Source organism: Ambystoma mexicanum, chromosome 3p (genome assembly GCF_040938575.1).
Source record: "Ambystoma mexicanum isolate Mex_15411 chromosome 3p, UKY_AmexF1_1, whole genome shotgun sequence".
In the NCBI taxonomy this organism is placed as follows: Eukaryota; Metazoa; Chordata; class Amphibia; order Caudata; family Ambystomatidae; genus Ambystoma; species Ambystoma mexicanum.
Window position 1 is genome coordinate 678,175,853 of NC_090925.1, and position 16,708 is coordinate 678,192,560.

At 45.9% G+C, this 16,708-nt stretch overlaps 1 protein-coding gene across 2 annotated transcripts in view; it reads right to left on the reverse strand.

The window, feature by feature from the left end:
* NOP16 (NOP16 nucleolar protein) overlaps window positions 1–16,708 on the reverse strand; it is a 46,849-nt gene that overhangs the window by 19,173 nt on the left and 10,968 nt on the right. For both annotated transcript variants that reach the window (XM_069651458.1, XM_069651457.1), the window contains exons 2-3: window positions 673–781; window positions 34–103 (exon numbers count right to left, since the gene is read on the reverse strand). In XM_069651458.1, coding sequence (XP_069507559.1) covers window positions 34–103; window positions 673–781 — 179 coding nt within the window. The remainder of the gene's footprint in view (window positions 1–33; window positions 104–672; window positions 782–16,708) is intronic.

A 16,708-nucleotide genomic window follows, 5' to 3' on the forward strand; every position in this document is an offset into this window, starting at 1 on the left:
TGTAAATAACTATCAGCCAAAGAAAACTCAAACCTTTCAACACGTAGGGCTTTCGGACAAGTGGAACCAGCTGCGCTGGATGGTCCACATCCATCTGCATAGACTGCATGAAGAGAAAGAAAAAAAAAAATCTTAAAAATGTAGCCATTACAACAATAAACTGTGGACATGCAGCCAAGACACTCCTATGTTAATATCTTAAGAAAATTGTCCGCTTTTGGTTCAATAAACACATTTTGGGAGAGGGTCCATTGGCAAAGCATAAAACTTTCAGTGCTACATGCTTACATATATTTTGTACAGAAACAATGTATATACTTTCCCCTGTCCATACTTACGAATCATCTTTTAGTGAAATGTACATAACAAATATGACTATTCGGTTTATGTAAACAATTGCGCTACCTCTGAAAGCACCAACTTGTACATCTCCTTGCCATTTTCAACAAAAACTTTTCAACCGCCATTTCTAGGAAACCCTCACAACAACATCCAGACAACCACCACATCCTAGCTCCGCTGCCTCCACTCCCACCACTCAAAGTATACGTAATTCCAGACTGCATGGATTTCGGCACATGGTTCATAACTACTCTTCCTCGCCCACAGAGAACACAAGCACGTGTACATATAGCTACCTTGATGGTCCCCTTCGGAAAACGGGCAACATACCTTTCCTTTACGGATAGACCGTGTTTGATTGGGGTCCACAGCCAGGCCCATTTCTGCCAAATTGCGAGCCACTGATTTGGTGTCATCCCAGGCATTGCGGATCTGCTCACTGGCACAGGAAAGACAGAATATACTTTTAATAAAAGGAAGACATTCTTCTGGACAATGGCAGTATGTCAGCACTATACATGACCAATGTTATCAAGTGTGGTGCCACGGCTAGGTGCAGGATGTTAGGAAAGATTGATGCAGTAACCTTGTGGGACACTACACCAGTCGTGTTCTCTTGGCATTAGGTAACTCACCTATTGGTGGTATAGGTCTGTACTACACAACTTGTTAGTGTGACTGAGCAGCTAGACTATCTTAAGAGGGGTAAATGTGAGCTGTAGAGCTGTCATATCGAAATCCACAAATACAATTATCCAAACAACACACTCAATGTTTGCTAATAAAATAATCATTTATTTAACAGTCAGTTTTAAATAAGAATTCTTTAAAAAGGGCAATGTGCAACAATAAAAAAAAAAAATCAAAATACTTTCTCGGAATTAGAATCAATGCAAAGCAATCAGAATCAGTGCAAAGCAAGTACACACTCTTCAGCAATGCTTCATACGCACTTCCTACACCCTGTGGTGAATTCACCAACTAGGACAGAATTGGCATTTATATATCACTTTTGTACTTTGTAAAATTCTGAGGTTGGTAGAAAGGTTAAGGGAAGGAAAAAGGTTAACAGGTTCTCAGAGCATGTGAGCACTTTTAAAATCCAATTCATCACCTACGAGGGACAGTTAGGATCTAAGTCAATGGACTAGAAGAGTCTGCAGGGAGCCAGGACAGCCAAAGTCAAATGGAGCAAAGTCCATGGAGCGGAGGCACTTCTTACATAGCAAAAAATCATCCACAAAGTTAGAGCATTTGTTCTAGACAATCACTGTTGGGCTACAAGCTGTTACTATTGTATTGTTTATTTATTTATAGAGCGCACCTGCCCGTTAAGCAAATTGGCGCTTGCAGAAAGTAGAATCTTAGGTTACAAGTACATAGAAATTATACATTGCTAATGTTATAGTTTCACATATACAAAATTTCTTATGATACAGTGTCATAGAGCTTACAAATAGGATATGTTGAAGTTTCAAGTATTTTTACATTAAATATACAGAATATTCGGTACCGTTGAAGCTTTAACAGTCATTGGTGTGAAGCAGAGTTTGATATTAGCTTTGAACACATGGAAGGAAGGCGTAGCTCTAAGTGAATCTGGGATGGAATTCCAAAGATGAGCTGCTAGTACTGGGAAGCTGGACCCTCCAATTCTTTTCAATTTGAAGTTGGGGACCTTGATACTATTTGATTGAGCCTTTCTGATGGGTCGTTCAGAGGTGTACTTTGTGAATTTCTCTGTGAGGTATGCAGGAGCTTTATTATTCATACCGTTGTGTGTAATATTTAGAGTTTTAAGTTTGATACGGTCATTGATGGCCAGCCAGTTGACGGCTCTTTGGTCAGATAGGTGTTGCCCTTTAGGAAAGCCTAATGCTGTCCTAAGGGCATTGTTTTGCAAGGTCTGGAGTTTGTTAGTGTTGTGTTTACTGGTGCCTAGGTACAGTGCATTGCAGTAGTCTAATTTGGAGAGGATGAGGGCTCGCGCTATGGTGGTACAGCTGTCTGTGGACAGGTATGGTTTGCATGCGTGAATGAGTTTGCAGGTGTAGCTAGTTGCTGAGGCTTTAGCATTTACTTGCTTGTCAAGGGTGAGAGCTGAATCTAGGTAGAAACCTAAGGTTTTAACTTCCTTGGCTACCTTGATTTTGATGCCATCAATAGTGATGGAATTGTAGAAATGGGATAATTTGTTAAGTTTACTAGTGGACCCGATGATTAAGAGCTCAGTCTTGTCGTCGTTAAGACCTAGGCCGTGTGTAGCCATCCAGGTTTGGGCGATTTGGTAGACTTTATTTATGAGGTTGGTGCCGTCATAGTCTCCTTGGATTGGGATAAAAATCTGGGTGTCGTCAGCATAGTTGGTATATGAGACCCCTAGTTTGTCCAAGATATCGAATACAATGGGGGGAAAAACACATGACCCTTGGGGGACTCCACAGGTGATGGGGACTGGATTCGCTGCTGATGTAGGTGAGAAGACTCTTATAGTTATCTTATCCAAGAATGATTTTATCCATGCAGTGGCTTTTGTGGAGAAGTTGGGAGCCGATTTGATGTGGTTACAGAGAACCTTGTGATCTACCAGATCGAATGCGGCTGATAGACATTTCTATTCTGCTACTCCCAGACCTATCTTTACGCTCATCTAGTTGATTTTTTAGATCAAGGAGAGCCGTTTCGGTTCCATGTCGGTCTAAATCCTGATTGTCTTGTCCCTAGTAGCTTGTTGATCTCCAGGTAGGATTGGATCTGTAGATATGCAGCTTTATCTAAGATTTTGAGGAGGAACGGGACAGTTGTTATGGGCCTATAGTTAGTTGGGACATTAGAGTCCAGGTTAATTTTTTTTAGGAGAGGTAATATCCAAGCATCTTTAAGGTTGGTTGGCACAGAACATTATTTGAATGATGCATTGACAAATGATGTGACGAAGGGGGCTAGTTCGTGTGCAGCCTCTTTCATAATAGGGGCTGGACAGGTGTCCAAGGCATCGCGAGGGTTTAAGCGACGTAATGATATTCTTAGTTTCCACAATAGAAATGGCTCTAAAGCTGAAATGGTTAAGAGGTTTGGTTTGATTGGCGGAAAATTCCTGAAGGATGGTTTCTTGCGTGGAGAGGGCAATGTTGTGGAAGGAGGTTTTTTTGGCTGTTATTTTGTCTTGTAACATTGCGATTTTGTTGCAACAGGCATTTTGAATGTTTGCGCACCAGGCTTTGTCTTTGGTGCAGGAATCCAAGGGTGCAATAGGGGATTCTAATTCTCTCAGGATGGAGAAGATTTCCCTGGTATTCGAATTTGCTTTTTTTATTTTGTCGTTGAAGTTCTCTTTTTTTGCCTGAATGATTTGTTTTTTGTAACTGTTGGTGAGGTCAGTAAGGGGGTTTTTGTTGTGGGGAGAAGAGTTTTTTCTCCAGCATGCTTCTGCATGTCGTTTCTCCTTGTGTAGGGCTTTTAGCTTAGGGATGTACCAGGTATTGAGATGGGCAGGAGGTTTAGATTTGGTGAGCTTCAGCGCGCAATGGCGTCAATCGCTGAGTTGATGGTGTTATTGTACAGGTCAGCTAGATCCTTCGGGTTGGTGGTCAAGCTAGAGTGATTAGTGATAGGCTGGATCACCGTGAGGAGGTTTGATAGGGTTATCATTTTTTGCAGCGGGTGAAGGCAGGAGGAGCATGTGGTTTAGTAGATTTGGGTTGGGAAAGATCTGAAATGGTCAATGAGATCAGATAATGATCAGTCCATAAAGCAAGGTTCAATTGCCGTTATGAGGGAAACGCAGTTGATGTCTGTGACCCAGTCCAATGTGCGGCCTTTAGAGTGTGTGGGGCCGTTGTTGCGTATGGTGAGGCCTGCTTCCAAGATGGTGTTGACTATGGTGGAAGCATTAGAGTCTTTTAGGTCATTGTAGCCTAAGTTGAAGTCGCTTAATAGAATGATTTGTGTTCCTGGTTTAGCATTAGTGTTTAAGAGGGTAGTTAAGTCTTCTTCAAAAGTGCCTAGTGGGCCAGGGGGTCTGTAGATAAGGTGCAACGTGATGGTACGTGAAGAAGAGATTTCTAGTTTTAAGGAGAGTAGTTCAGCTGACGGCATAGTAATGCTATCCATTTCTTTGATTGTAAGGTTGGCTCTGCAGATAAAAGCTATGCCACCTCCTTTGGAAATGTCTCTGTCTTTTCTAAAGATGGTAAAGTTCGGGAGTATGGCTAGCATTAGGGCAGGGCCAGCAGCTTTGTGCAGCCAGGTTTCACTAACTGCTAGGAAGTCGAGATGGTTGCAGGTGACGATGTCAGCAATTTCGGAGGCGTGGGCCATTAGAGATCTAACGTTAATGAGACCACCCTTGAGGTCGTATGTTACTTTTAGATTATCAAGCATGTGGGCTTTGTTGGGCAGGGTTTCAGGCCTGGCCTTAATCAGGCCACCTTTGATAAGCGGTGCTTTGGGTAGGTTGTTCGGTGTTGGAGAGTGTGAGGGGATGCTACTGCGGGGAGATTGTGCAGATGGAGGGCTCTGAAGGGGGAGAGAGGGCCTCTTAGGAGTCCGGGTGTGGCGCGGACGTCTTGAGCCCAGTCTTGCATTCCTGATGGTTGCTGAGCAAGGTTGGTTGGGCATAGGCCTAGTGGCGAAATGTTCTAGCCACAGCGCAGGTGAGTTCAAGTAGAGATTGTGTGGGGGCAGGGGATGAGTCGACGTGTTGGCAGGGTGTGCCATGAAAAGCATGGGTGTCATGGCTGGTGTGTGTTGGGTGGTGGGGCTACGTACGTTGGTGATGGCTATGGTGGTGAGTAGGGGGAAGGTTCCAAGTGGTGTTATAAGTTAGGAGGGGCAGGCACATAATGACTGGCGGCTAGGTTTTGGTTGTATTTCTAGGTAGTTGCAGGGTGCACCTAGTTGGCAGTCGCTAGATTTGGGTTGGGCGCAGGGGCCGCAGATGCTAGGTATAGGTGCCTAGGCTGCAAATACAAGGTCGTACAATGGCTAGGTACGGGCAACACAGTGGCCAAGTATGGGCAACACAGTGGCCATAATGTACTAACAGGCTAAATGCAGTTATCGGGTGGCAATAAAAGCATCAATGCACTAACAGGCTAAATGCAGCTATCAGATGGCAATGCACTAACAGGCTAAATGCAGCTATCAGGTGGCAATTCAACTATCAAGGCACTAACAGGCTGAATGCAGCTATCAGATGGTAATTCAACTATAAATGCACTAACAGGCTAAATGCAGCTAGCAGGTGGCAGTATAATGCAGGTGCAACTGTAAAGGCAATACAATAGGTATAACTGACAGAAGGTGATGCAGCAGGTTGCTAGCTATAGATAACATGTGGCAATACATGAACTTAAATGCAATTAGCAAATGGTACCACAGGAGGGGGACAAGTGGTAGTGCAGTTACAGGCAGGAGGTGTTCACATTTAGGGTTACCTCTGTGATGTAAAAGTCCTGCATCTGCTAAATCCTGGTTGGGGCTCAAAGGAGGTTTGTTGAATTGCGAGGGCAAGGGTCCAATGCTCAGGACCTGGATGGGCAGGGGCTGGCTTTGTAGGCAAGTATAGCAGTAGACAAAGTGAAAGGTGGCAGAGCATTAGGCCCTGCAGCTCGGTCAGCTCAGTCGGGATCTGAGCCTTTTCTGAGAGCCTTCTCCCGAAGGCCGGCTCTCGCCTCCCAGAGAATACGATTGGCTTCTTGGAGGGATGGTGAGCCAATCAGGTTGCATTACTACATTGTGAAATGTTAGAGCTGATATCAAATCTAGCAAGCAGCTACTGCAAGTCTCAACTGAGAAAAGCAAGCTACAGACAAAGAGGTAAGTAACCCTTAGTCAGAATACCACCTTAGGTTAGAAAAAGTGGATCCAGCTGGCTTTTGTCTTGGCTGCAGATGCTGTGTTCCTGAGCCTCAGTCGTGGGGACAAGAGGGAGGACATCTGGAGGACTCCTGCACAGCAGTTCGGCGGCAGGTCTGGCTCTTTTCAATTCAGAGGCACTTTGCGGTTTCAGCTAAAAGGCAAATCGCACCATTGTGGATCTTGGACACAGGATGGGCTTCCTTCACTCCTTGAGTCCAGCACTCTGGTGAGGGGGACTCAAGCTTGGCTTGTCCTGCTTCAGGAGGGTCCTCAGGATCTTCCCACAGCTTCGGTCTAGCTTAAAAGGCGCTGCACTCTACTACGGATTTTTCGCCTCCTGGCATTCTGTTCCAGAAGCAACAAAGAAGTACAGCCAGTTGGGGAAAGGTCTTCCAGCAAAGTTTGTCTCAGGGTTAGTTGGTCCCACTAACCCAAGGGAAGAAGTCGTCCTCTCCGGAACTTCTCTTGTCGATTCGGAAAAGGAGTCTCAGCACAGCAGCAGGGCTTCACCAAGCAGTTCAACGGTCCAGGATGATGCACGAAGCTTCTCCTCACGATTCCTTCATCGGATGTTTCTTCCAGTGGTCAACTGTCTTCAGTCCAAGAAGCCTCACCTTTTATGCAGCGTTCTCCCATTCATGCACTGCCTAGCTGTCACTAACACAGCAGGGTCGCTGTCCTACAAGGACAGCCAGCGAGCTAATCAGGACTGGGTGCATTCAGGTAACCAAGGAGACTAAGGACAGGGAAGTTTTGGGCACCTCCCTCACTTATTGCCCTGACAGACACACGGGAGCCAGAGGCAGGTTTCAGTATTGAAGCCTGCCAAAGGCAAAACTAACAAAAGGGTTAAACCTGGTTTGGAGCGCAGAGTAAAACCCAAGAAAGACCTCACAAGCAAGAAATGATGAAAAAAAGAAGACCGGGGCTATTTTGACACAATGGTCACCCATGGGTGCTATACTGCAGCTGAGGATTCAGCCTGCGGTAGAAAAGCACAATGATAGGAAAATTAAACCACTGCCACCAGCCATTTAAAGCAGTAAGGGCAACATAAAAAAATGTTACATGCGTAAGTAGGAAAAGAGGCTAAGTAACCCCCAGAACTCCACATAAGATGGGGGGTGCTGGACCTACAAAAGAGAAAAAGGCAAGTAAAGTCAAATTCACTTTACTATTCTTGGGAAATGTAGTTCACCCAAAAAAAAGTTCTTTAAACCTTAAGAGAAATCTAAAGGATTTCTCTGTGACACTGCACTGAAGGTGCTGTGCGTCACCATACAAAAAGCAGATGCCTAGAGTTTGTCAGACTCCAAAAACAAAGGAAACACATAATCCAAATCAGATCAAAATACATAGAAGTGAGAAAAAGGTCTTGCTCACTCCAGGATTAAAATTAAAAAGTCCTAAAGTCCAGCAAAAGAGCTGGGGGTCTCTACGGTTGAAGGGAATTAGAACAGAAATGAGAATTCACCCTAGCACAGGACAACAGTTCAGTACCAGATCTGCTCACTCAATGCAAAAGTGGTGCGGACCAACTCACTAAATGGAGCAAGTAGTACCATTCAGGAACTCGTTTTTTAATTAAAGATATATGCAGTGGCAGCAATCATCCAACTCCACAAGAGGAATTCAATGTACAGGGGTGCAAGGAATCGTAGCAAGACTCGACCCCTTAGGCGCTAAACCTCAGTGAAGTGTTCTCCTCTGAAAAGAGTGGATTGACAATCAAAAGCAACCAAAACACATTTGGTAGATCTAGTCCCAGCGAGTGTACCCATGCATCCAAATTTAATGAGGGAATGATACCAATCATCCCACCCAAAAAAAAATAAATAAATAAAGAGTGAAACGGTGCAGGACACATTTTGCGCATACAAACAGAATACCAAGTTACATTTTGGAGTCCAGGTCGTGATCATGGAGAATCGGGAAGCACCCGACTTCATGCGTTGGCCATGAATTACCAAACCCATAACCCGAGTAGGAGTGTGCAAAGCTGTCCTTTCAAGCACACGTGCTTTGAGGCACTTCTATACAGAGGTGGATACAGGGGCTTTGTGAGCAGGGGCTGAACACCCATCTGATGTACCCTTTATATGGTGCTTATCAGGATTCAAACCAGGGGTATCAATCGAGTCCCAGGTTTCGATCTGCTTCACCATTGTTATTTTGAATGCAAGTCCAATACCCATGTTATTTTTACTGACTCTGGCAGATGCATTTTTGCCATAGGAGAACTACATGTCCTAAAAGGCACAGCACATACATCCCGAGATTGCATGCTCCACTTGAAGAAACCCGCAGTTTCCCCCAGCACAAGCTTTCTCAAAAAGCGCCCTTAGAAGAAGCTGCTCTGACAAGCCCCACCTGAGCCAGGGCCACCAATGCTCTTCTTCATTAGAACCATGTTGTTGTGGTGCACGATCCGTGCAACCAAGAGTATACAGGTGCTAGCAAGCAGCAATGGGTGTTGCTGGGGTTCCGATGTTAGTAAACAGTTTAGTGGTCTGAGAACCTGCTCACAAAGTCACCAAACTCACAGACTTGCCAAACAAACACTAGGAGGAACACGCAAATAAGGTAAAAAAAGAAAGTCAACCTTAACGTCCCAAAACGTACTTAACTAAACAACAACATGCAGCGCGGGTTTAGCCCAGACTCCTCGGCCTCAACTGGATAAAGCCGAGGATGGCAGCAATGAGCAATCCCATTTCACAAACAATTAGGAACCACACGTACAGACCATCACCAAGAGTCTCAAAGGGGAGGGGGGAAAGCTCCCTATATAAGCCCAGCAGCTCAGTCTGACAGGGTGGGTTTTTGCTTAGAACATTATACAAGGGCTTGCGAAGAGCGGAGGCGAGACAGGGAGAAGCAGCCAGGAGGTGGCGAGAGTCTGGAGAAGTGCGTAACATCAAGTAGAGATGGTTGTATTAGGGGGACCGGTGAGAGTCAGAAGGTGGCAAATAGAGCAAGAGAAGCAAAAAATGAGGAGGATGGCTTGGCCCAAGTCTGGTTGAGGCACGAGACCAGCTAGCGAGCTCATAGCAGCATAAACCTTGGAAGGGGAGACCCGGGCGGGGGAAGAAGCTGTAACCTTGAAGGTGGGTGGAGGCGACAGAGGTGCATCTACGAGGCATTGCAAGGAGTCTACTCAGAACTGGAATAGTGGCATATTATTGGTTTTAAAACGGCCATCGATATGGCACTCAGAAAATGCCTGCATCCATCACAGCACCGAGGAACAGCAGCCCCCCTGGGACAAGAGGAGCGAGCAACTCAGGATAAGATTTGTTGTAACTGAGTTTTCCGTTTGTTATCTGACTTTTGTGGTGATCCTGTCACCCTGTAAAAAATAAAGACCCTCCCCCTCATCTCCAGAGGCCAGTCATTCGTCACACCTATCTTCAATGGCACAGCAAAGAGCAGAAAAATTAATGTGGCTGACAAACTCCACAGGGGGTAAGGGGCGGAAAGACCTTTGGGCAATTTAATTGCATGACGGAATGACAACTGCTCTGCAGGAGTACAGGGATGAGCAGCGGCTACACTGCCTACTCAGCCACACACTTCTGTTAACCCAGCAGTGATCCCAATCATAAAGATGAAACAGGTACAGCCCGAAAGGTATACATCCTTTGCGTTTTTTGGTAATGTGGGCTGAGGCCGTGCTATACGCTTCAGTAAGTTTGAGCTGATAACAGTACCAACCCAAACATCTTTAGTGCAATGAATCCAAAATAAAAACGTCCAATCAAGATTCTAGAAAAATAAGAACTTTAAAATCAATGGCATCAACTAGTTAAAAATTCTAAAAACCCACCCATCTAAGGGAAATGGAGAACTTTATGTGAAAGGGCACTCTGTGTTCATAAGCAGGGGTTTTCTTCTGGCAAGAGACTGCAGCAATGTCAATTGTTTAATGATAAGTCTTTGGAAAGTTTAACAGGGGACTAGCCTGTTACAAGCATCAAGGCGTGCTTCTAAAAGCATTTACTAAAATTGACCCAATGTTGATGGCAGTGGTCGAATAGGTGACGAAAAGATGCTCATTCTGAGTCAAGTCAGCGTTTCCAGCAAGTCAAGTCAGCACGTGAATCAGTTGTGCCCATGGAGTCAAACCAGAGATTGGGTGAATTGACGTGGCCCGTTGCAGTAGGTCCAAACCAGCTTTAAAAGCAAATAAGCAGTTCTAAAATGGCTAGGGTGCCAAAAGCACCACGTTAGTTAGGTCCTGTAGAGGCTCGAATGGCACTTTGTGCGGTCAAGCCTGCTCGTAAATGTCTTTAGGAAATGAAAAATGTTTCCATCGGATTCCGAGATGCTGGGAGGCCCAATACAGGGTCTCCAGGGACAAGGCAAGTCAAGTACATGAAGTTGGTCGGCCATGTACAGGGGGTCCTTTACCTCCAATTAACAGGCTCCTTGTTCAAGTGCCAGCAGAGAGACTTGGTCCAACAGCATGTCACCCCCACTGTTGCCTGGAGATTGTTACAGGGCAGAGCGCTCCTCTGCCTTGGAACTTCGTCTTAACCTCTATGGCAGAGGACTTTAGAACATGCTGTATCCCCAACAGAGGCCAGGGGAGTTCTTTTAAGTCCAGGGATAAATTAAAGAAGGGTAACAAGTGCCCTTTGCCTTCCAATATCATACCCAGATGTTGACTTCTCCTGCAGGAAATGGGGTAGAGAGTAGCAGCGAGAGAAGGGCGGGGCAGTTTTATGGAGCTCAAGCAGAAACCAAGATGGTCAAATCCTACCACTCACCCCTTGCTTTTCTCAATCTGCCCAGTTCACTTATCTCACAAATGGACTCCAGTTGTCAGCACCCTGGTGAGAGTGTGGCTTTATGTCAGTGCTGCCTTTGAAACACAAAGCCAGGAGATCACAGAGGTTTCCCCATGCCATGAGAGGAAGGCTATTCTCCCACACAACAGTTAAATACATCCAGGCTAGATGGCATGCCTCAGCCCTCCCATAACTGAAACATGCTCACAGATCTGACACTGGTTTACTATCAAACCCTGCAGTTATATAATCATGCGACCCTACTGGCAACCATTCCACAACCAGGCATGGATTTTATATGGCACCTTACCATGCCACCAGGCTGACTAGATTACACAATTATTATAATTTTAACCAGAGGTGCAGACAGTTAAAAGCCACCTCTGCCTGTCATTTTTTCTTCCAATAGCCGTCAGGAATGTACACGACCTTTGCGCCTACCCTGTGCCGTGCAGGGCTAGCGTGGAGAATGTCTTGGGACTAGTTACTAACATTTATCCATGGGGCATTTATAAAAGGGGGCTGGGGAGTCTGATGAGCGCCACCTCTTTCAGAAACCGAATTACCCACATCATTTTATTTACTAAAAACAGAACAAGTTTGGGTTATCCAGTACTCAACATATGGCCATTCTGTCAGAAATGTACATAATCAAGAAGGGTTTCAGGATAAGTAATCGGAATGAAGCGTTATTGATATACAGTAGTGCAATTCAAAGAAACGGGTTTGGTGCACATGTTTCAATAAAGTAATAAGCTGCTAAACACTGCAATGCATAAGCAATTATTACTGTAGCTACAGTACTCGAGGACTCAAAAATGCCTCTTGGATACAGGGCAGACAAAACATTCACCAAAAAAGGTGAAAATCCACATCTCTTCAAGACACAGACAAAAGGACCACCATTTGCAGGAGGCCAAGACACGACCACACGACCACACACACACACACAGAACGGGTTGTGGAATGAAGCTAATACAAAGAGGTTTTTGGAAAAGCGAACCAAAAAGCGGGAGTTGGATCTGAGGGTGGGAGCACTTTGATGCATCATGTACAGCATGGTGCCGGCTTCGGGCAGTCATCGTAAAAGTTACGCTGGCGCTTCTGAAAGTATGAAAAGGGCCACCCAAAACTGCGACATAAGAATCTGTGGTCATTGATACCCGGATGGATTACCAGATCCAGCGTTGTACTGGCTGTAGCACTCCCTCCTCAGTCACCAATCTTCAAAACATCCTACTCCAGGCATACATATGTTTGAGCCCATAAGGTCTACAGTATTTTATTTTTTCATTCCATTTGTCAATGGGTAAATAAAAACAGAACAAATAAAAATACTCCAGGCCAATTCAAAAAGGGCTTAGGCAGAGGTATTACTGGAACCAAGCTCTTACGCCTGCTCCTCATTTGGAGCACCAGGTCATTCATTCTCGACAATCCAACGCATAAGCACGAAGTCTGTAGAAAACTAGATAAGCATTCGAACACCCCCACCTACAAATCGGACACCATTAAAATAATGTGCTAAGTGTCAAGGGAGTTGCATTGATCCAAAGCAAAGCGCAAAATGTAATGCAAAGCCTTCCAAGCCCTGGCCCGATTTTACATTACAGCATTCAAGCAGGAGCCCCTCGTCCCTCGTATGCTGCAGGAGCAACACACCCACCTCTCCCGATCTCAGCTCCCTCGAGGTAAACCCGTGGGCTTTATTGCTGTACCAGATTTCTGTGACGCTATGCGCTTTTGAAACAGCTGATACTACAACTACACAAACTGCATCTGCATTACTGCCCACTCGACGAGCGCGACATATTTCAATTTTTATATCTTTAATATTATCCGCCACAAGCAAATCGCGTGGTTTGCACTTCTAAAGATGGCCGCCACCGAAAAAATAAAAATACATAAAAAAAGAATTCGCACATCCTGGCCAGTGATTGTGCCCGATTAGCTGGGCAGCTTCCTTTAGCTTATCTGGGGCTACAGGCAGGCGTCAGCAGGCCCACAACAAAGGTACGCAAAAAAGGCCCTGACTGTGCCCGACTGAGACGCCAGAGCGGCCTCGCCACTATTCATACTCCACCCCCATTCAGCCCCATCCCTCCCGCTCTGCCACCTCCACGCAGAAGTGGCCCGATCCTGGCCCTTGATCTCTGTGGTGAACATATGACACCAACCTTGCCAGATTCTCTCTCCCCACCAAGCCCGGGAAAAACCTTTGCCATCCTCCTTCTGATTTATTGTGTAATTGTACCAGACACCCTGCACTGCACTAATGCTCACCTGATCCAATAGTGTATTCTAGGTAATTGCTCTGTACGTCCCCCCAGCGCCACTCTGAGGCTGACCTCACCATGTATCCTCCAACCACCATGTCTGCCGCCTTGATCAACCTGCTGATATACGCCTACCACTGCCTGACCTTATCCTATTTCAGGCCCCCCCTGACACCTACATTCCTCGACCCAGTCATCCCTCCTGACCATAACCAACCATTACCTATCAACGTTACAGCTGCCCCTCCACCCACCCGTATCCCAAGACAGGCACATTCTGGAACCTAGGACATCCCCTCCAGGGCTCACCTCCATACGCAGCCTACCCCACCCCCTTGCACTCAGAAAAGAACAAATAAATAAATAAATAGCACCTTAAGGCTAGAACCTACATCTCCAGAGACATCAGGCACTCATGCCCCACCACCGACTCAGAAACTCGCTCCTCACTTACCGCACAGCCGCGCCAACACACGACCCACCACTCTAAACACACCCAACCAAACCATTATGGGAGCCCTCATCAACACCAGATCTTTTCCCGCCCACACACTGGACATTGCTGACATTATCACTCAACACAACTTGCATTTCTTAGCGATATCGGAAACCTGGCTCAAAGAAGCCTCAGGCCCAGCTCTGTCCCTTGCTGTTCCCGACAACATCTCCATCTGCAGAAGGGGGAGACCCAATGCCAAAAGGGGAGGAGTGGCCATCGTAGCTAAATCCCCTTTGAACAATAAGAGAAGTGCCCTACGCTCCCCACACCTCCTCTAACACTGTCTCTCAGCGACACTTAACGTCCACCTCATCTACCGTCCCCCTGGGTTCACATATGGCTTTGAGAATGAGGTCACTCAACTCATCTCGTCTAATACAAAACCCAAATCGCAAATCATACTAGGGGATTTCAATTTAGGGCTGAACAACCGACTTGACACCAATGCTCTTTCCCTGGCCAACACTAGATCATCACTTGGATTTGAGCACAGTATCCAGAATCCCACGCATGTGAAAGGTCCCACTCTCAACTGGCTTGCATATATCAACTGCACTGCCATCATCATATCCAACCCTCCCTGCCCCTGGACCGATATCTAATCGCTTTCAACATCAATACCATGATCAGCCCTACTTACCTTCCCAATATAGCCCCAGAGGCTCCCTCGAGAAACAAAAAGATCACAGCTAACAACTTGCTCCCACTGCTGCAACACGCCCCTGGCTACTCCCACGATCGACACCGCCAACCCCACCATAATGACCAGTCTTTATGACGACAAAATCCTGACGGCTATAAACAAATTAGCTCCCCTCGCGCTGAACAACCGCTCCACCTCAATGCCTGGTTCACCACAGAGTTAAAAAAGATCTAAGAATAACTAAAATAAAAGCAGAATCACTCTGGGGAAAAAAACACCCACATCTACTAGCAAAGTTTTCTTCGACACTGCCTTCAAGGCTTACAAACAAAAGTACCCTTTACCAAAGGCAAATTATACAACGACAGAATAGCCAAAGCCAGTTCCAACATCAAGGAACTATTCCTAATCCTCAGGGATCCCCATCCCTCCCCCAGAAAGTTGCAATAAAGAAACGGTCTGTTGAGAGAACATTCAAAATGCCTTCCAAAACGAAATGAGTCACCTCCAATCTACAATTGAAGCCAAAAAGATCAGCCTAGATAAAACTACACAAACCTCCACCTCCTTCTGCCAACACCACCGTCCCCAAGGAGCTTCCCAAATTCATGGAGGTATCCATCCCAGAAGTTCTGAATATCCTTAGCCTAAAACCCTCAATATGCCAAGGTGACCCTTGCCCACCCACAGTAATCAAAGACTGCGCACCCCAACTTACTCCCATTCATCACCAATCTTATCAATGCCTCATTCAAAATGGGACCTAAAAAAAAAAAAGCATGGGTACTGCCCATTTAAATTTCTTTTTTTTTTTTTTTTTTTTTTTTAAAAACACACACCCTGGGCCCTAACACTCCCACCAACTACCGCACCTATAACGGTACCGTTTCTCCTGAAAATACTTGATCGTGTAGCATATCTGCAAATTCAGAATTACCTGGAAATGAACATCCTGGGGTTAAGTCAGTCTGGTTTCTGTTCAAGACACAGGACGGAAACAGCACTACTGTATTTAAAAATCCAAATGGACAATCTAAGGGACAACGGGAAACTAGCTGTGCTTCTTCTCCTAGACCTCTAAGCTGCATTCGATCTGGTGGACCACAACATTCTGTGTTAACACCGTACATGCAGCAAACTTCTCCCCTAATGCCACACTTTGGATAAGTTCCTTCCTCAGTGACAGAACTATGAAAGTATTCGCCCCCAAAGCCGAAGCTCCCCCCACCCCAGTCACCTGTGGAGTGCCACAAGGTTCCTGTGTGGCCCCCACCTTATATAATATCTTCACAAAGCCCCTCTTTGACCGTCTCGACGTCCTGGGTGTCATCTACATCAATTACACAAATGAAACCCAGGTTCTCATACCCATCTCAGGAGACCATGACAACGACACGGCCACCCTCAATGCTATATACCGATCTATCCAAGATTGAAACAACACGGGCTATGCTTAAATGACGATAAGACCGGGCAGTATATCATCGTCTCTACACCGAATTGCCAAACTTAATCACCTCTTCAAGTCATTCATCATAGATGGACACACCATTAAAGTCACCAATGAGGTAAAAATGCTTGGCTTCCACCTATACTCCTCACTCAATCTCAACAAACCAGTAAATGCCACCACCTCAGCCACCGCATACACTTGCAAACTCATTAGGGCCTACAGAAAATAGGGCCTACAGAAAATTCCTCTCACCGGCCAGCGGTCTTACTCTAGCCCGAGCCGTAGTCCTCACATGCATCGATAACTGTAACGTACTGTACGCCTGGTCGAAGACCCAGAATTTCCGGAAGTTACATGTCTTACAAAACAATGCCCTTAGGGCTGCGCTCAATGTCCCTAGATCTGCACACATCTCAGCCACCAGACGCCAATAACAGTGGCTCACAGTACAGGAACGCATCATGTTCAGATCACTCACACACAAATGCCCCCGCCATCATCATGCTGACAACGCTTAGACCTACTCGAGCAGTCTATCAGCACCGCCTAGCCACTCCCAGATCCAAGCTCCAAAAGGCAGGTGGTAGCAGCTTCCCCACGTTTACCAGCAAACTGTGGAACTCACTGCCTCTCCCAATCAGAGCTCAAGACTCTTTTTGGATCTTCAGGAAACAACTCAAAACGCACCTCTTCACCCCGAGCTTAGGCAACCAAGCACCCCACTGTCACCACCACCTCCTGCTCCTACCTGTAATCGAAAACTCTGTATGCTTTTATGATCACGCCATCTATGTGTAAATCCATTATCATCGCAGTTTGTGTCTTGTAATTGCTTGTGATACA